At 36.2% G+C, this 21951-nt stretch overlaps 1 protein-coding gene across 4 annotated transcripts in view; it reads left to right on the plus strand.

Moving 5' to 3' along the window:
• The window catches only part of LOC150080867 (histone-lysine N-methyltransferase EHMT2-like), a 558915-nt gene that overhangs the window by 319335 nt on the left and 217629 nt on the right, over positions 1-21951 (plus strand). For all 4 annotated transcript variants that reach the window (XM_090381696.1, XM_090381697.1, XM_090381694.1 and 1 more), the window contains one exon: positions 19219-19334. In XM_090381696.1, the coding sequence (XP_090237822.1) occupies positions 19219-19334 (116 nt within the window). The remainder of the gene's footprint in view (positions 1-19218; positions 19335-21951) is intronic.

The raw sequence follows: 21951 nt of genomic DNA on the forward strand, positions 1-21951 counted from the left end.
ATTTTATTTTATACTGGGTATACTGTAAATATCTATTTGAAAATTATTAAACTATGGACCCCAGTACTCCAGGCCCATTTGTCACTATTAACTACAGAACTTAGCCAACAGCAGGAGGAAGAGAAAGAAGAAGACCCTCCTCTAAAAATTATAATGACCAGTGATCTACAACTGATTCTTGCAAGTGTAGAGTCCCTCACTAATGAGTTCTGTGACATTGATTGTGACTGGGAGAGGAGTGCCACAGTTAAAAGGGGTGTCATATCAACCCTGAGCCCATATTTTGAAATTCTTAAAGAAAGGAGGAAGAAATCCAGACAATCAACACTTGCTTCTTTCTTCTCAATCAGGACCTTCAAAAGCCAACTAAAACTTTGGCAATTCACCACTGTCAGAATGTTTTATGTACAGCAGACTCTCGATTTACCGAGATCGGATTAACCGGGACACTTCAAGATTCCAAATTTAAAAAAAAAATAAAAAGTCAACCAGAAATCATAAAATTCAAGTAATAACTAGAATAGGTATAAACAGATGTTTTGCAGCAAAGTTGTAAACAAGGGACAAGAAGCGGCATTATAAGTCGGCATTGAGAGATTTGTGTGCTTATTATCTTGCAACCCCCGCTGCCTTCACACCCACCCCTTCACACCTCCTCATATTGTTGTCGATAGTTGTGTTCTGTCGCACCACAAAAGGACAAATTTTGTTTCGTTATTTATGTCAGGAATGTCAGAATTTTTTTTTTTTTTTTTTTTGAAATTGCGAAAATTATAGGCGAACGCAAGAGTTGTGCTTTCAATTAAAGAAAAAATCGAAATTCAAAAGTTTGAAAACAGTGCATCCGTTAAGTCTGTAATGAACCATAATAATGTTGTTGACCAAACAATGCGCAACATTGTAAAAAATAAATGGGAAGCTATTAGATTTAAAATCAACATCGTAAAAAATAAATGCGTGTCCAATACACCAATAGTGCGTGTTAAGTTTTTTTATCTATCGCCATACTTCTTATGTAGGTTGCTGAACATTTTTTTCGATACAGTAAGTCCCTGACTTATGTAGCTTTGAACTTACGTTACGCTATTTTTATTTTTTTTATGACTGGAGATTTCAATGAAGGGGGACACACATTTCACCATAATAGCGTAAAAACCCATAGAATTCCAGCTATCAGTATCATCGCAAATGCAAGATTGAGTTTACTACCCATTTATAATGAATTGCACCAACAGAAAAGCCCAATAACCCGGAAAGTACAAATCGTTTTTATTGTTTTATGGCAGTGACCTCCAGAAATGTGTTTTAGTAAAATGTGAGTCATTTGGGGTGATAATAGTGAGTTTTTGCCTTAATCCTGTGAAGTTCTTTTCATAAAATTAAATTTTGACTGTTATAATGGTGCCGACTAAGAGAATAAAGTGGCAGCGGTACTAGTAAATCTACCAAGAAAAGGAAAATGATCGATTTGGATCAGAAATTTAAAATAATAAGGATGTATGAAAATGGACAAACGTTAAAAAGTATCGCACGAAATTGAGATTTGTCAGTGGCAACGGTGAACACAAGAATAAAGTAGAAAGACAATACGAAAAGCGGTGATGCGATCGGCACCAATGAAGTCAACTATAATAACCAAGGCTATGAAATGCAAATCAGGTTTTACAGTACAAAAACTATATAATATTGGTGTAAAAACACCATAGACAAAAGACAGTACAAAATCATCCGTTTTTTTCTCCCTTTTATGTTTTCTTTTCTTGTGTGTCACTCTGGCTACTTCACCGCTGTCCCCAGATAATAATTGAACTAATTAAAAATATATAACTGTTTTTCTTTTGAAGATATTATGCAGTTTTTAAAATTTTGGCATATCAGGAATATAGTAGCAATGTTTTATTTGTCATTCCCGAGTTACGTAAAACTCGACTATGTGAGAATTCCTGGAACGTATCCTTTATATATGTCGGGGATTTACTGTATTTTTGGATTAACCGGAAAATCAATTATCCAGGAATTTTTTTTTACCATCTATCCCGGAAAATCGAGAGTCTACTGTATATGTATACTACATACTATTAATTTATTTTTTATTTATTATAATATTGTATTTATATAGGTTAAAAATAAAATACTTTTTTTAATGAAAAAGATTATTTCTGAGCTTTAAATACTCCAGTATTGAAAGGGGTAGGTAAAATCTTTGGTTCCGGAACCTAACCCTGTGATTTCCTATTGATTCCATTATATAAAGGGTTCCATTTGCACCTGTCCACTGAGGAACTCAACCCCAGCATAAATCAAGGGCTGCCTGTACAGGGATTGAGGTAGTTGTGGCTGACAGTTTGGAATAAATTCAGAAGTCAGCTGGATGGTTATTTGTATGAGGAGGGAAGCATATAATTTGTATTTTCTTATCTACTTGGTGTGTTTTTTTTTTGGCTAGTACAGCAAAAGCCTGTAGCTTCCTTGCACTATTTTAATTCCTTTGATGACATCCGCCATGTTTTTTGGGCCTTATTTCCTTATATTATTTTGCACTGAACATACACAAAGACATCGCCCTTGGCTGTATCATATCCTGTTCCAGATGGTTATCAAATATCACTGAAGTAGCATGTTTCGTTAGGCAGTGATTCATAACAAAACTGCCCCTTCAGTTCTCCCTCCCCTAAGCCATAGCACTTCCACTACTTTAAGCCCATTCCGTTGCTGCTCTTATCTGAGGCATGATTTCCATTTAAATCCAATTTAACTTGAGAATAATGCATTAAACTAATAAATACTTGAATGCAATAATACTTATTATGCTATCAAGTTTGTAATGTATGTATTGCACTTTACAGTTATGTTCTTAGTTTTAAATTAGTTGTAGCCTTACTAGAATAAAGTTTTGTAGCTTAAAAAAAAAAAAAAAATATATATATATATATATATATTAATTAAAAAAAAAAAAAAAATATATATATATATATAATCCAATTAATCCAAAATTTAATAGAGAGATAAAAAGTAATCAAAATATATATTAAAAATAAGAAAATGCTGCTGGCAAATATCCTATTTTAGCATATATATATATATATATATATATACACACAGTCAATTACGGTTATTTGAGACACATCGGGACTAGTGCATTTTGGCCCAATTAAGCGGCTGCCCCAATTATCTGAAGTTTCACGTAAAAAATTTTAATTCACTGTACAATCAAATCATGTTACAATATGGTCACCATAGTAAAGTACCGTTCACTATACGATGTGTAGTAAGTGCCGGTCATTGTGATCACGTTTGCGAATTGAATTTTAATTCTATTAAACAGCGATTCTAATTAGCGAAAATAGGAGGAATATTATCCACAGGCTGTAAAGATATATTAAGCACAAATTTGCCCTTTATTATCTTACCAATTAAAAAATTAAATGATACGTGAAAATCAAAGAATATACGTGATAATCGGAATAATTAATACGTACTGTAATATGTACATACTAACTAGTTGACATTTCTGTTCACTGACATTTATGGGTGGGGGGTTAAAATTTAAAACAGTGAAAAGATAAACAATCAATAACAAAGAACTCAGCACACACAATTTGCAAGTAACACGATACACACAATGAGAACAGAGTAACAAGTTACGAAGCTTTAAAAATAGGAATGAAGAGAAGATTCTGAAAATTAATTTTTTTATATGATTGAAGATTCCATGGAAGTGTAAACACATTTCACCATAATAACCCACAGAATTCCAGCTGTCAGTATTATCGCAAATTCAGTAAGATTGAGTTTACTATCCGTTTATGATAGATTGCACTAACAGAAAAGCCCAATAAACAGGTGACTGCTAATTGTTTTTATTGTTTTATGGTTGTGACCTCCAGAAATCCGACCGTATGACGTGGTCGGAGACAATCGTAGGGTAATCTCCAGTGCAGCGGCCTCTGCCCTGATTAAATGGCATGTTGTCCCAATTAAGCGAACTAAACCATGGCTGTTTTCTCGATTGGGTTCTGTTTTTTTAAGCTTTGACCCAAATAAACGGCTGCCCCCCCCCCATTAACCGGTGTCCCAAATAACTGGAATCCACTATATATATATATATACACACATACAGAGGTGTATATAGAGGAGTTTACCTCAATATAGTACGTAGAATACTTCCGTATGATACTCTCCAGAAATTTAATTTTTTAATTATTTAATTATTTATATTTTACTCTAATGTAATGGTTGTCGATTTTTTTCGCTTTAAATTTCTGGAGAGTATCATACGTAAGTGTTCTACGTACTATATTGAGGTTAACTCCTCTTATTATTTTACAAATATTAATATCAACGTAGAACGTATTGAGTATTACAACTCTGATTCACACTATCAAAAATATATATATATATATACCTGCATTAAACCTGCAAGATACTTATTTACCACAATTAAACCCTACAATTCCACTCTTGTACCTTTACTAGTTACAGGATGTTGTTTTCGCGCCAAATCATTGATTCAAAAGTTCCTCAAATATGATTGCTGTACGTTCTGTACTAAAAGTTATAAATTCGATCAAAACACTTTTTTTATTGTCATAAATTATAGCCATAGGCCTTTTCTGTTACTAATTACACTGCTACAAAACTATACAAATCTCCAAGCATCGCCTATATCAATATTATAAAATTGCTGGTGATGAAACCTGGCTACATTTTTATGATCCCGAGTTGAAATTAGAAAGCTTGCAAGTGTGTTAGTTTCAATCCTGACATTTCATACCTATCCATCAGCTGGAAGAATGGTGGCCTCAGTTTTCTGGAATGCAACAGGTTTGCTATTAATTGATTACCTTGCACCTAAAACAACAATGATGGAGAATATTATGCCAGCCTCATGCCAAAGTTAATGGCTGTAATTCAAGAAGAAAGATTAGGAAAGTTGCATCATTGGGTTTTGCTTTTCCATGACAATGCACCCATGCACGATGCCCTGGTTAAAATTCATGAATGTGGATTTGAACACTTATACAATCCACTGTTACAGCCAAGATCTGGCTCCAAGTGAATATTGTTTATTCAGATATAGTCTCATCTTTGTGGTACTCATTTAAAAATTTTAAATGTGAGGGAGAGTTAAAAACAAAAAAAAGTATCTGAGAATTGGGAAATTTAGTTGTTGAATTGGATAAAGTATACACAAGAAAGAGTCAGTATTATCTTATGACTCTTTAGTATACTATAAGTGTCTCAGGAAATGAACATGCAAATAAAGCTGCTGTATCAGTATCGGATCCTATCAGCTCTTTCTTTAGTATACTCTATCAGTAACAGATCCTGTTAGCTCTTTCTTTAGTATACTCTATCAGTAACAGATCCTATCAGTTCTTTCTTTAGTATACCCTGTCAGTAACAGATCGTATCAGCTCTTTCTTTAGTATACTCTATCAGTAACAGATCCTATTAGCTCTTTCTTTAGTATACTCTATCAGTAACAGATCCTATTAGCTCTTTCTTTAGTATACTCTATCAGTAACAGATCCTATCATTTCTTTCTTTAATGTACTCTTTACTCATTATAAATCTGTTTTAAGGGACTGATTTTCAAAAAATGGCAACACATCTGGCAGAATTAAGTGGACATTAAGCTATGTGGTATTAAAACCCAAAGTCTTGCAAAATCAGCTTTCAAGAACAGTGAACTCTTTAAAAAATCTGGTACAGTTAGGGACCAAGAGTTCCAAATTTTAGAGAGGCATACTTAGTAGTTGGGCATTTTTCAAAGAGCACATTTCAGTAAATAGTAAGTAGAAACAACTGAACTTATTTACATCTGTTAACATTTATAATGGTTATCTTGTCCTTTCATCTATTTTTTTTAAGCAGCAGGATTTAAATTGCATGAATTTAAATCCTACTGCCTGCAGTGAAAATTAAGAATGATCTTAATTCTCATAGCAGAATAATCTTGCCTTTCTATCTAGCTATCCTGGTATTGCACTATTTTCAATAGACAGCCTTAGCAATATTACAACTATGAAAACATTTTGTATAATGCATGACAGCGCCCATCAGACAACTTGTTTACAACTGATTTATCTGCATATTGTCACTAGGGACCACCTGCTGTCTAATGAGGGAGAAGTTAGTCCTGAAGCAGGTTGTCATAGTAGTCCCATCTTTTAAACAAATGGCATTAGTCTTTTGGTGAGTCATTTGTTTGAAAGTAGTTCAATACTAGGGTAACTCATTTCGAAAGCATGCTTCATTCTACTGTGAGAATGAAGTGTATTGCATTACTACATGGTTTAAATCCATGCTGTCAGCAAAAACAGATTTAAGGACAAAATAGTCCCTTGAGCATCTTATAAAGAGAGAAATATCATTCTCTTTTGTGTGGATTCTTAAATGCAAATGTCATTGTCGATATGAATGCTGGAGCATCTTAATACTGTATTTCTGGATTGTAAAATGATTTTTTTTTTTGTAAAATATGCTAGAATTTAAATAGTTCTGGATTTATTGTCAAGTACATAGTTTATTGTAGTAGTCACAAATAAGTTGTGCTAGCCAAGATAAGAATAGGCCTCACTAATCTGACACAGTACCTTACAGCCTGTGAACCCCCCAACTCAAATTGGAAGAGACTCAACTTACTGTCCTGTATATAATTATAGAATTATCGAATATCACAATTATAGTATTCCCTTTATTTCCATTATAAATTCTCTGAATTTATATGATAGTGCAATGAACAGCATTTGTTTCACAGTTTTAATAACCAATTCACCATGACTGACAGATAAAAGATATAAAATATTAGAGTGTAATCTAATAATTTGTAAGAATGATAATAAATGAAACAGAAGGGAGATTCAGGAGGAAGAAGTACAACAGTCGATCAGGAAGTCTCACAACTGGCAAACCACAGGGATAGATAACGTCTACAACTACCAGTACAAGAAGTTCGGCTGCGCACACAGGCATATAGCAGAGCAGTTCACCCAGACACAATCCCAGAGTCTCTGATCAAGGAATCACTTATCTGAAGGCCAAGGACGAAAATACCACAAACTCAGCAAAGTACAGACCAATCACCTGTCTCTCAACAATATATAAGATCCTGACCAACTGCATACTAAGAAGATATCAACCTCTTGGAGAGCCAGAACATCATTGTCAAGCAGCAGAACAGATGTAAACAGATGACCATTCACACTGCAGTTACGGAACAAGCCTACAAGAAGCACCACAACCTATGCACAGCCTACATGAACTACCACAAGGCCTTCCTAGAAGCACCCATGGTGAAATGGAGAATGACCAGCCTGAATCAAATCAAAAGAGGAATCCTCTGTGGAGATGTCCTGAACCCACTATGGTTCTATTTCTAGCACTCAACCCACTGTCCGCCATGAACAATAAAAGCAAGGATGGACATACCCTAAAAGAAAGGGAGGAAGAACCCGTGACATCAAACTCTGTGCTGCAGCCAAAAATCAACAACAACAGCTATTCTGGATCACCGAAGAGTTCAGCAGTGATATCAGGATGCAATTTTCTCTAAACAAATGCAACACTCATGGATTGCATCGACATCCAGTTGGCTGAAACTGCCAGCTGAAGATATTGAAGTCATGACAGAGGGAGAGACCTACAGATATCTAGGGCTGATATTTGTTGTTAGAACATAAGGAGATCAAAGCCTGCTTGGCTGGGAAATATCATCAGAGACTTGAGAAGCCTGCTTAAATCAAAGGTGAATGACAGGAACATGGTCACAGCCATAAATACTTATGCAGTTCCAGTAAGAGTGTACTTCTTTGGGATCATAGATTGGACAAACACTGAGCTGGAGGAGATTATGAGATTGAACAGGATAATGATGACAAAGAGCTGCCAGGACTACTCAAAGTGAGCCATCCAGAGACTGACCATGGCCAGGAACGAAGGAAGTAGGGAATTGACTGACCTCATTGAAGAAGAGAAGAACGAGATTAAAAACCTGCAGATTACTTCCAGGAAAAAACAGTACCAATCTATCAAGCAACGAGAGAGATAGATATGTATAGTAGCTTATGTAGGGCAGCTACGAAATGCTAGTTCAACTTCGCAGTGGTACACTGTGATGATACAGAGAGGCCAGAAATGTGTGCAACAGTATGTTTTTGCTGTGCATGTGTTTGTTACTGGGAAACAACAAGCACTGGGAAGGTGCTTGTTGATACCTGTCTACGCAATGAGGAGGCGGGCCACAACTGAGCACAAACCATAGCAAACCTCAAGTGTCACGTACTGAATGTCCAAACCATTCAAAAAATGAGCCAATAAATTGAAATAAAAAACAATAATAGTAAAGCAATAAAAATTTTAAAATAAAAGGAACTAAAAAGAGTAAAAATCAATAAATGAAATAAAATTAAGAAAAATAAAATAAAAATAAGGAATTTGATAGCAAACTACTAAAAATAAAAAAAATATATAAATAAAATGAAAAAATAAAAAATCCTGCACCAGTGCAAGGCTGGTGCCAACAAGGACAAACACAATAGAGGAAAGAATAGCAGTAAAAGGAGGGGGAAGACCAAAAGTAAACATTTGATAGACAGACAAAACGAAAACATGAATTAAAAGAGGGAAGAGATAAAGATTCCACACAGAATAAGATAACCTGTGCCATCAAATGATCCCACCCCAGGATCCATCTCAGGCTAGCAAATTTTAAAATAAAAGGAACTAAAAAGAGTAAAAATCAATAAATGAAATAAAATTAAGAAAAATAAAATAAAAATAAGGAATTTGATAGCAAACTACTAAAAATAAAAAAAATATATAAATAAAATGAAAAAATAAAAAATCCTGCACCAGTGCAAGGCTGGTGCCAACAAGGACAAACACAATAGAGGAAAGAATAGCAGTAAAAGGAGGGGGAAGACCAAAAGTAAACATTTGATAGACAGACAAAACGAAAACATGAATTAAAAGAGGGAAGAGATAAAGATTCCACACAGAATAAGATAACCTGTGCCATCAAATGATCCCACCCCAGGATCCATCTGAGGCTAGCAGAAGATAGAAGACAGGAAAATAGTGATCATTGTGCAAGTAAGATTAGAAACTGTTCAAGTTGAAGGTGGTGGTGAAGATGGTAAAGACCTAAAGATAGTGGTAGTGACAATGGTGGTATCATGAAATGGCGATGATGGAAGTGATGGCCTTGGACTCAAGGTATTGCCGGAATAGGAGTAGTTCCCAGAATTGAAGCACTAGTGGTGAGTTGTTCATGTCTGGTGAAAGCTTTATATGCAAAATTGTGCAATGATTAAATTTTTCTTTGGAGTCCAATAGAGATGACTCATTTTCTGAAAAGATAAAATGATTGACACAGCAGACAGAGGCTGTCGAAGGTCCATGTAATATGGACAGGTGAAAAGAACATACTGCCACTCTTCTGGGCTGCCAAAATTGCAGAGGGGAGAATCAGACAGGTTAAACTTGGCAAGTTTAGCACAAAGGAAACCATGGCCAGTTAGAAGGAAAGAGTATAGGGACTTGACAGAACCATTTTAGAACAGACTTTTGTAAGGAAACAGACACAGATGGAATAAACTTTCTTGTGACCATAAGGAATTTGATACCAAACTACTAAAAAAAAAAATTCTCATACCTTTGGAAGAAGACCACTGATCTTGCCAAAGTTGGGTTCCAGCAATGAGTTTTTCAGTTTCAGGATCACAGTGGATTAACAGTTTTGTCTAAAAAGTCAACAGAAATGACATGTCTAATGTTATAGCAAAAATCCTCAATAAGTGATTTCGAGGTCCAGAGGTAGGCAACCATTTAAAACCCGTAGCGCAGCCATTGAGAAAGTGCAACAGGAATGACTCATCATTAAGAGCATATGCCATTGGATAGAGAAGAGTTTCTTTCGGATAGCAACCTTCTTAGTATACCAAAACCAGGTGCCAGCATAGGTAGAAATCGGAACAAACACCATGTTGTACAAAAGAAGAAGAGTACTTTCGTTGATACCCCAGGATTGACAGACAAGCATAGACGTATACTTGACTATTTTATCATGAAGATGCAAAACATGTTTCTGGAAGTTTAACTTACAATCTAGAATAATATCAAAAAATTTGAGTCAACCATGGAGTTTAACAAATTCTAGGCCTGGAAACATTAAGGTTGCCCTTAAGATAAAGAAGCTTAGGCTTGTCAGGAGAAATGGTAAGTTGAGTAATAACAGATCAAGAGCACGGATCATTCGTGATGCTACCGGTAGTACTTTTCAAATAAAAACAAGAATTACTAAGAACAAGAAGTGTTAGCTTATCAGCATATGCAATTTTAGAAGCATTGCGAGTTGAACAGAGAAGCCACTCATCTAGAACCAAATCCCAGATGAGTGGACTGACCACTGAACCATGTGAGTATCCTCAAGAGACAGAGCGACTTGAGTACCAGAAATGATTTGGGCAGAACAGTGGAGAAAGTAGGTTCAGGTTAAGCTGTAGAGTTGTGAGGAGCATTAACAGTCCTGAGGCAAGCAAAAGAGCTGTCCCACCAAAGAGAGTCAAAGGCTCCAGTGAAATATACGAAAATAACCATAACATATTTAAACATGGATTTGTTTACTCTGGAAAGAAGCCGACCGGGCTAGCCGAGTGGGTAAAGTACCTGCCCGGCAACCCAAAGGTCGCGGGTTCGATTCCCGCCTCGGGCTTGGATCAAAGTACTGCAAAAACCTTGGGAGGTGCAATATGGCCACAGAAGCCGATGCGCCAACAACTACCAAATCAAAAAAAAAAAAAAAAAAAAAAAACTCTGGAAAGAAGTTCAACCAAGGCCTCCTCGGTTCCATGCTCCAGACGAAACCAAACTGGTCATAGGACTTTAAAGAGTGTTCAGTAAAAAGACAGTCTAGATGGGCAGCAATAAGTCGCTGAAGGGTTTCCCCAAGTTGGACAATAATGCAATAGGACAATAGGCCTTAGCAGAAATAGAAGTACCAGGTTTGGAAATTAATTTTAAAAATGCTTTGGAGAGCATCTTGCAAAGAACAGGTAAAGTTGCCTCGTTCAAACATTATTATAGAGTATAACAAAGACAGATGGATAGAGTTTGTGTAGTTGTTTTAAAAAATTCTCCTTGAGGTTATCAAGTAGACTATTATTATTGATTTTAGAGATTGCTGAATCAACCCCATCTGGCTGAAACAGGGAGTGGATTCAGAAGTAACGTAGGCCCTTTTGAGAGATCTAATTTGTTGGTGAACAGGAAGGTCACAGCTGGAATCATCCAAGGGAAGAAGTGCATCAAGTATGGCATTGGCAGTACTAGTCCAAGTCTGAGTTTCACAATTGTGAGAGTCCAACACAGTGGTAACTTTCTAGAGGGGTGAACCTTGTTTCTAGAGAACTGATGAACCAGACCCTAAGGGTCAGAATTATTATTATTTATTATTATTTTTTTTTGTTAGTTGTTGGGCATCGGTTTCTGTGGCCATAATGCCCATCATTATGGCCACAGAAGCCTCCCAAAGTTTTTTCATTTACTGTGATCCAAGCCCGAGGCGGGGTTCGAACCCATGACCTTTGGGTTGCCAGGCAGGCACTTTACCCACCAGGCTAGCCCGCTTGGCCCAGAATTATCTGCATTTAGAACAAATGCTATCCAAGTGGATTGTTTCTGTCTCTTATGGCCTTGAGGTATCGCCTTTTGAGTTGCAATATTCATTTTTAAGCTGCCCAGCATCTGCATTCGGCCAGCTCATATGATATCATTGGCAGGATGGGCAAGCATGAACAACATGATGGAGTGAAATTATTATTATTAGCCATATGGTGCAAGGAAGCCTGAGGCTTGTGCTGCACCAGCCAAAAAAAAAAAAATTATGAATTTCTGAATTTAAAAATTTCTGAATTACTCTGAGAGAGAGAGAGAGAGAGAGAGAAAACAAGAGTCAGAAGTAGAAAGGAATCACCAAGAAAGGGAAGAATGATGATATCCAGCTCAGGACCCTGGGTGTGCCAAGCCCATACTCACCAGATGTGAGCCCCTATGGTCAAATCATGACTCTACCACGGTGTTGAATATTTATTCAGCACCTTTCTCTTAGCAGAACAAGAGCAGGCTTTGTACAATGCACCCTGGATATACAATGTATAGTCAGATGCAGAATAATTAGTGATCATATTCATCATAGAGTCTGAGAATTAGAATTAAAGAGCATCAAAACGAGACCATAATATATGTTTAAGAGAAAAGTGGCAAAGGTCCTGCAGAGGAAAAGAAGTATCTGGAAAGGAAGACCTAATCACAAAGGTAATAGTTCTGTGATCACTAGAGCAAATTCAAAAGTTAACAGACCAATCAGAAACAGTGGAAGCATTGGCACATGAAGTCACAGTTATGTCAATATTGCATTTCTCCAGATGTAGAGCTGAAGGTAAAGGGTATGTCAAGCTGGTGAGAGTAACAATGCGATGAGAGAGTAAGAATTCTTCAATAAGTTTGCCTTTAGTATCAGAAGAAGATGTAAACAGAGTAGAAACTTTGCATCGACTTCTGACATGCTAAAAAGGTGTGTGGGACCAACAGTAGCAATAACATTATCAATGTATTGAAGATAAACAGCAATATCGGAAGAAGGTGGACAGTATAAAGAAACTAAGAAATGCTAGAAGGCGAAACATGAATACAGATAGCGTGTTGTGTGGTAAGGCTATTGATTTTGACAACATTCAGATTAGCATTTGTTATAACAAATGCAGAGTGCAGCTCAGCATGGTCAGGCTGAACGACATGAATGGACAGGGGGTAGCCAGAAACTTTGCCTTGATGATAATATGGTATTTGAGGGCCCAGTATGTCAAACTGGTAAGCATCCAGATATTGCTGAACTTCATTTGCAACTAGACGAGACTTGTGTGCATAAGTTGAAGGATACATAAGTCAGAAGTGATAGAACTGTCTGCAGTAGAAGAATGGTTATAAGATGTATTACTCATAATCGGTTCTTAATATTATCAGTTCTTTGGCTCTTATAAACTTTGGGCATTGTGGATCACAAACAGAGTGTCTGGAATCCTTTTTAGATTTACAATTTGCACATACTTGGGATTTGTTCAGATTTACTTGGGCATTTGCTAAACACATGGCTATGCTTGGAGCAGTGACCTCAAATGGAGGATCCCTGCCAACCTGTGGTAGTGGTGTGACCGGAGTCTAGGCAGGTGTAACATTTTGTCATGACTGCAAAGAATCCAAATTTGTAGGCAGTAAACCCATTGTAGAGATGCTGTAACTTGGATATTAATTTATATAACCAAGGAGAAATGCCAATAACCCAATGTACATTACTTTTGGATATAGACTTAGTGGTAAATTGAAAAGTAAATTCCTTGGTAAGATTCTCAAGTGTAATTTCAATTCAATTTATTTCTCTAACTCTTGTAAAATAGTGCCACCTGATCCTTTGGCTCATCCACTTTACAAATTTATTTTATACACAAACAACATTACTTATAGTTTAAAAACAAAATTCAGTCACTTGTCCCAAAAAGCCATACCAATGGGTTTTAACTGAATGCATACCAGAGAAACAGTCTATAAACAAATTATAATAAATCTATAAACAATTTGTACTTCATAGCCAATTAAAAGGATTTTAAATAAAAAATATTGCAAAAATTTTATTAATGAAAAGCTAACATCATGAGAGATGAGAAAAAAAACTTTGTTTATTTAGATATTTCAATAATAGTCTGGTGAAGTCGTCTCTTCTTTTTGTCAGTGTACAAGTCTTTGTAGCATCAAATCCCATCTTGTAAAATTTGCCGTATCTTGATGTTACGTTCAAAACTCGGATCTCCATTCATAATCACCTCGCAGGCCAAGTGAAACCCCAAAAAAACTTTCTCCACTTCTTCTGTTGAAAATTCTTTTGGTGCCACTTCAGTGTTATCCACTTCAGAATTGTTTTCCTCTTCTTCATATGCAGTTTGCTCATCAATTTCAAGGAGAGCTGCATCATCTAAATCATTTGCATGTGAGTCAATGCAGTCCCGTACATTGGTAGTGTCCTAAGTTTTGAATCTCAAGTATTTTCCGATCTTCACAATATTTTCAGCAGTCATCTGAATTTGCAATCCAAAACCAGTGAAACGTTTGCCAAATGGAGCAAAACATGCTGCCAAATAGAACGCATGTGTTGGCAGTGATTTCTATCCAAAAAGCAAATATATTTTTGATCATATTTAAAGGGGTAAAAAATAAATTGTGAAATGAAAAGCTATCACGCCACCTCATCAGAATGGAATTAAGAATACTGAACACTGTTCCACATTACAGCTGACTGCCCAAGAGGAGCTATTGGCACATGTTACTCTAACACATGGGCTGTGTTAGAGTAACTAAGAGTAAGAACAGGTGCATGTATACTTGCATATATACTAATGCTAGGAGTATAGTTAATAAATTTGATGAATTTGAACTGCTGGTTAAGACATCCAAGGGGGATATTGTTGGGATATCAGGGACTTGGTGCCACTCAGATATAAGGAATGCAGAAATGGAATTTGGGGAGTACAATGTGTACAGAAAGGATAGGAAAGGAGGAAGGGTTATACTACGGAGGCACTGGGGTGCCTCCGTAGCCAGGTGGGAAGGAGCAGCAGTGCGTAGCACACGCTTCTTGATTAGACTGGGGCTCGAGCCCATCACCACCAAATACGGAGGATGCAGAAAGGTCAGGGAATGACCACCGCATATCCCGGAGCAATATGGCCTTAGTTGCTAATGCTCCTAAAAACCAAATAACAAATAACAACAAACAAACAAACTAACATAAGTATAGGAGTTTGTTATAGGCCTAATGACTGTGATAAGTACAATGAACAATTATACAGAGAAATATAGTGGGGCAGTAAATCAGACTGTCTTATAATGGGGGATTTTAATTTCCCAGATATAGACTGGAACTTGTGGTTTGGTCACTCGCACACTAGCAAGGCTTTTGTGGATTTATTGCATGATTGTTTTCTACAGCAGCATGAGAGGCAATAAGAGGGAGTAACACTCTTGATCTCATTATCAGCAGTGATTATTCATGTATTAAGAATTTGCAAATAAAGGAACCACTAGGTGGCAATGATCACAGTGTAATGATGTGGGATTTACTTAGTAATAGTAATAGAGGCATGTGATGCAAGAAAGCAAGCATATGAGCTTATGTAGCATCAGCCAAAAAAAAAAAAATTCACACAACAATTCCCTCTAAAAGTTTGTCCAGTTCCCCCTTGAATTTATTTAAGCTATCAATTTCCACAACAGATGGAAGTTTGTTCTAGCAATTAACCACCTGCTGGCTAAAGGAGGCAAATTTCTGCACATATATTCTGCAACTGTCTTTGCTGAATTTGAATTTTTGGCCCCTTAGGTTCATAATCTGAGCAAGCAGAAGAATCTCATCAGAATTCAGCGTGCTCAACCCATTCAACACCTTAATCAGATCACCTTGCAGATGCCTAGTCTCCAGCTGCTGCAATTTGCAGAACTTAAGCCTCTCTCTTGGTAAGAAAACCCCTTCTTTTCACTCACCAATCTTGTTGCCCTTCTGTACATGCTTCCTTCCTAAAATGAGGCCTATATATCCTTCTTAAAATGAGGCCTCCAGCCCTGTACGCAGTACTCAAGGCATAGCCTAATCATTGCTTTATACAAAGCGATAATCATTTCCTTTTCCCTGCTAGCAAAATTCCTGTATATCATTGATAAAACCCCATGACCTGCTCTTGCAGCCTGTCTGCATTGCTCAGAAAACTTTATATCTGACTGTACATTTACTCCCAGGTCTCTTTCATTATCTACCACCCTAAATGTAGTACCACACAGTTGCTACGTTCCTCTGGAGTTACTTCTACCCATATGTAGTACTTTTCATTTGTCAATATTAAACTTCAGTTGCCACTTCTTAGCCCATTTGCCCAAATTTTCTACATCCTGTTGCAGTAGCACATTGCCATTACTGTCATTAACAACACTGCCAATCTTTGTATCATCTGCAAACTTTGACACTAAGCCTGATATACCTTCATCAATATCATTGATAAATATACAAAACAACAGTGGGCCCAACACCGAACCCTGTGGGACTCCACTAATAACATTAGTCCACGAAGAGCAGCACCCATTGATTACCACCCTCTGTCTTCTCCCACTAACCATCCTTTTATCCATTGTAGCAACTTGCCCTTAATACCATTCTGCTCCAAAGTACTGTGTACAGGTCTGGAAGCCTCATTTTAGGAAGGATGTAGAGTTGCTAGAACAAATACAGAGAAGGGCAACAAGACTGGTGAAGGGAACACAGGGGTGCTTTTATGAAAAAAGGCCTAAATTCTGCAAATTGCAGCTTCTGGAGATTAGGCACCTGTGAGATGATCTGATTGAGGTGTATAAGGCCTTCAGTGGATTGAGCAGGCTCAATCCACTGAATTAATGGGATTCTTCCTCTTGCTCAGATTACAAACCTGAGCGGGGCATAGATTCAAACTGAGGAAAGACAGCTGTAGAATAGATGTCTGGAAGTTTGCCTTTAGCCAGCGGGTAGTTGATTGCTGGAACCAAATTCCATCTGTTGTTGTGGAAGTTGATAGCTTAAATAAATTCAAGGCAGAACTAGACAAACATATGGAATGAATGGATCAGTGAAATGGGAAGGTTTTTTTTTTTTTTTTTTTTGGCTGATGCTGTGTAAGCCTGCTTTCTTGTATCATGTGCCTCTATTAATGTAATGTGCATGTGAGACAATAGACTTGGTACCACAGCATATATGCAGAGTACGTGTCTAGGCTATTGAATAAGTTTTAATATGTACAGTAAATTTTCGAATTAAACTTAATTGAAAACTGTGTTATGGTGAAACCCGTGCCTTTCTAAGCGAGGTATTGCTGTACAACATTCAAGTAAGGTAAACAAATTTAAAATATGAAATTGCAAAATAAATAGCTCTAAAACAATATTAAATAAACTCCATAAAATAATCCCTTAAATACATTGTGTACATGGGACAGTAGACAAGCATATATATATTTAGTCTTTCATAAAAATATATTCAATATAAACCCTAAAAGACCTAAAATATAAAACTTCAAGATCAATTATTTAAAACCATATTATTTAAATTCCATAAAGTATTTTCATAAAAACATCGTGCACATTATATAATATGCAAACATCTATATACATTACAATTTCTCATAAAAATATGCTCAGTATAAACCCTAAAAACACATACAATACACCAAAATCAAAAGATATTTACATTGCAGTCTTAATCCATCCATATTAAGTTTTCTTTTTTCAAAAACTTCTTTTACAAAAATATTAAAAATTCTGTAAGATTGTAAACAGTTGTAAGCTCACTGGTACTCTCCTGATACTAATGCTGGTATTCTCCATGGTTCATTTCTTTCTCCTACTCTTTTTCTCTTGTATATTAATTATCTACTGACTGTGAAATCCTGTCATTCTTAATGATAGTGCACTACAATCCACCTTCCAGTTTGAGAAACCATTTGCACAAACAGCAGGCACCCCTGTAGCCAGGTGGGCAGGAGCAGCAGTGTGTAGCACACGCTTCTTGATTAGACCGGGGTTCGAGCCCGTGACTACCAAATACGGAGGATGCAGAAAGGTCAGGGAATGACCACTGCATATCCCCGGAGCAGTATGGTCTTAGTTGCTAATGCTCCTAAAAACCAAATAACAACAACAGCTACATATGAGCATGCCACACTACTGGGTTAACAGTTCAAGAACAGCAAAGGCCATAATGACTTATTTGTAGTACAGTAAACCCCCGCTATTCGTGGTATCTGTTTTCGCGTATTCGCGGTCGCTGATTTAATATAAAATGAAACCTAAAAAAATATGAATTTTAAAGCACCGTGAACATTCCGCCATAAAAAAACATGGGCGTGGCTAAAATTATCTTCACCGGTCAAAACAGCGCTCGGTGGGTGAGGGGAGAGGGGTCAAAATCGCGAGCGTGGATGTTTCTCACTAATCCTTGTTCAATATGTGTTATGCTCTTGTCATGGAAGGTTTCGTCGTTTGCTTTTAATTTATATGCTATTAAATTGAATAAATTTATCAATTTATATGCTACAAAAGTGATAAATCTACCGTTTTGCGGTGTAAAACAGACTTTTTCGAGTGTGTTAATGGAAGAAAGTGACTTTATTGTGGACAAGTTCTTTCTAACCCGTCCAAAAATATGGCTAAGAATAACAAGGGATATGTGAATGTGAAATTATCAAAGAAGGTTGGCGAATAAAATTGAGTTATTAGACAAAATTTCTAATGGTGAAAGTGTCTTCTCAGTGGCAAAACATTATAAAATCAATGATTCAACGTGAAGAAAAATCTGCCAGTGTCCGTGAAAACGCGCTAATTGCTTCAAAAATTTGCTCTGTAACTCGTGATGTTAAATTAGAAAAAAATGGAAAAGCTTTAAATCTGTGGATAGAAGACCGAACTCAAAATAAAATTCCGTTAAGTTCACTTATCATTCGTGAAAAGGCAAAACTCCTTTATCAACACTTTAGCGAAACTGGTGATATCACTGGCGGGATAAGTTTTTTAGCTAGCAAAGGCGCTGGTTTGAAAGATTTGTTTGAAATTTCTAATAAATATTACATTTAATATTAAATTGTTTCTTATTTTAATTTCGATGCCATATGCTTGCATTTCACTATGTACATAGTCATATTATGAAGGTACATCTAATATATATACATAGACAAAATTTTAGACTAGTTTTTCTTATATATTTCATACTTTGGAACGGAATCCCTTTATTACTATGGGAGCCATAACTCAGTATTCGCGTTTTCGGTATTCGCGGAATTTCTCAGGAACGTAACCCCCGCGAATAGCGGGGGTTTACTGTAATCAGTGGAGCAACTTTCTACTATTAGACAAATTGTTACATATTTGACTGCATTAAATTTTTTTTTATCAGCTTTGGTAAATAACCACTCTCATTACAAATTTTATAATATTCTTAGGAATACAATTTTAATTTATTATAATGAATTATTTTAATACTTTTTTTCCTTCCCATCCATCTTTGTCTTCCCCAAGTTAAAAATACACTTGTACTTCTTCAATCCGTGGGCCAAAAATAATTAAATTAATCTTTCCCTATACCGGTTTTAGGAAGAAAATATTGCTCTTCACTGGTCGGCATTCTCAGGTAGTGTTGATATTTCTCAATTGTTCCTTGACAAGGGTTGTGAACTCACAGCAGTAAATGAACATGGAGACACCCCTTTGTAAGCCCCCTTGCTACATTATTTATAGTTAAAAATATGTTATAATAATTTTCAGTTTTGTGTAATAATTTCTGCCTCTACTGATATACTATAAATAAAAAATTCATTGCATATTTACTTAAGCAGATTGCAGTCTATGATTCATGTTACTAACATTATTGCCCTTCTTTATACAAGGTAGACTGAAAAAGTTCAAGGATTGAATTTGTTAAATGAACTTGTTTAAGAAAAACTTTTTTTATTTTATAGGTATTATTTTATTTTGCCTAGGATGGTATTCAGAATTTTTTTACAGGGAGTGATGTTTTGAGTGCACATGTAAAAAGGTTTATTTGTATCTGCTCTCTGTTAATAGTAAGTTATTTTTTAGAATGTCACTTTTTGAACCAATATCTTCTGTAAAATTTTTCTTTTCGCTGAAAAAATCAGCTTTCGAGACAGTAGAAGTGATTTTTGAAATATACTGTGAAAACGTTTTATCAAAAATTAGGATATTTGATGGTACAAATTTGCCAAAACTTGGATGTGATATTGTTGTGGGAGAGCTTGCATGTCATTCGTTCCCAAAATCTCTATCACATACATTAAAAGCCTTTTCTTATAGGTGCCTTTGCCAATCTTGTCAGGAACAATTCCCACCTTGGAATTTTTCAAGAAGCTAGATATCATCCATTTACATGTTAATTGGCACAAGATTTAGCATGTTGTATCTCATATATTGAGCTAGAGCAAGTTATGAAAATAAGATTTAGAATGAACCTTCTACCCAGAAAGAAATGTAATTAGCCTCTAGTTGATTGAACAAACATTTTTAATACTGTTTCACATAAATTTAAGTCTAAGAAAGAATTTTATTAAAGCAGTGGACAGAAATGAAGATGACTTTTGGTATTTAAAATTGAAGCTCCTATAGTTATGACAGAATCAGATATGTATTTGTCAGTCTCACAGATCAGAGAGTTACTGTAAGATGATTTGGAAGCTTGGAAATTCTTAAAGAGAGTTAGTGAATGTAACAGAGCAGCATACATAAAAAATCTTACCTACCAAAATCTCAGTTGCAATATGTCTTTTAAAAATACCTTCCTCTTATCTCATTTAGATTATTTTCCTAGATAACCTTTTGCCTAGAAGAGCCAGTGAGTTTTATTTTTGTGTTTGGAAAATTGTGGAATCTGTGGTTAGGAATACAATTCAGAACCATCTCGACAAGAATAGTATTTTGAATAGATCCCAGCATAGGTTAATTAAGGGGGAATCATTCCAGACTTTTGATTAATGTTTAATGACTATATTGTAGTCATTAAACAGTTGGATGCAATAACAATTTTGACATTACATATCTAGACTTTACTAAGACTTTTAATACTACCCATCATGAAAGGCTATAAACTGTCAATGATATACAGGAATTTTTCTAGCAGGGATAAGGAGGTGATTATTCCCTTGTATAAGGCAATGGTCAGGCCACACCGTGAGTACTGTATACAGGTCTGGAGGCCTCATTTCAAGAAGGATGTAGAGCTGCTGGAACGAGTACAGAGAAGGGCAACAAGATTAATGAATGGAACAAAGGGTTGTTCTTATGAAGAAAGGCTTAAGTTTTGAAAATTATAGTGTCTGGAGGCAACGGCGAGATGATCTGATAGAAGTGTATAAAGCCTTGAATGGTTTGAGCATGCTCAATGCTGATGGGATTTTTCCTCTTGCTCAGAATAATCACCTGAGAGGGCATAAATTCAAATTGAGGAAAGACAGATGTAGGATAGATGTGCGGAAATTTGCCTTTAGCCAGCGGGTAGTTGGTTGGTGGAACAGACTTCCATCCCTTGTTGTGGAAGTTGATAGCCTAAATAAATTTAAGGCTCAGCTGGACAGGTATTTCAAATGAACGGAGGGGTGAAGTGGAAGTTTTTTTTTTTTTTTTTTTGGCTGATGCTGCATAAGCTTGCTTTCTTGCATCATATGCTTCTGCTAATGCTAACTGGAAGAAGTTGGTGCTATTGCCAAAATCTTACACTTGGAATGCAGGCTGGCTAAAAGATAGGAGATGGGGGGCGGGTGCCATAAATGGTTAGTCTGTAGAGTGGACCAGTGTAACAAGTGGGAAGGTCCCCGCCTATTTATAATTTTCATAAATAATATTGATGGGGATATCCAAGGGAACCGTCTGTCAAAGTAATAATTTGAAGGCTGGAAGAATGGTTAAAAATCTGATTCAGTCCAAGTTGCTTCAAAAGGACACGGATTGGTTGTATGTATGGTCCTAAAAATGGCAACGAAACCTTAATGCTTCTTAATATAAGGTTCTCATTTGACAAAATAAAATTCCAGAGTCAAGTACAAGCTAGGGTAAGGGAGGGTAAAGTGGTTCACGATGAAAAAAACATGGGATTTGCAATTCAACTGAAATGAAATTTTCCTTGCCATACAAACAGGCAGTTGGAAGGCAAAAGGTTTCTATTCATTTGTCTGTAAATCATGTCCAGTGTTGGTTACCACATTTGGAATATTGTATTTGGGTGCATTATCGAGGCCACACTATGTCAAAGATCTGGGTATATTCTTACCACGTGTATGCCATATCCAAATTTCATTACTTCATACAGCATGTCCC

The sequence above is a fragment of the Mastigoproctus giganteus genome, chromosome 9 (assembly GCF_048544385.1).
Source record: "Mastigoproctus giganteus isolate SK-2022 chromosome 9, ASM4854438v1, whole genome shotgun sequence".
In the NCBI taxonomy this organism is placed as follows: Eukaryota; Metazoa; Arthropoda; class Arachnida; order Uropygi; family Thelyphonidae; genus Mastigoproctus; species Mastigoproctus giganteus.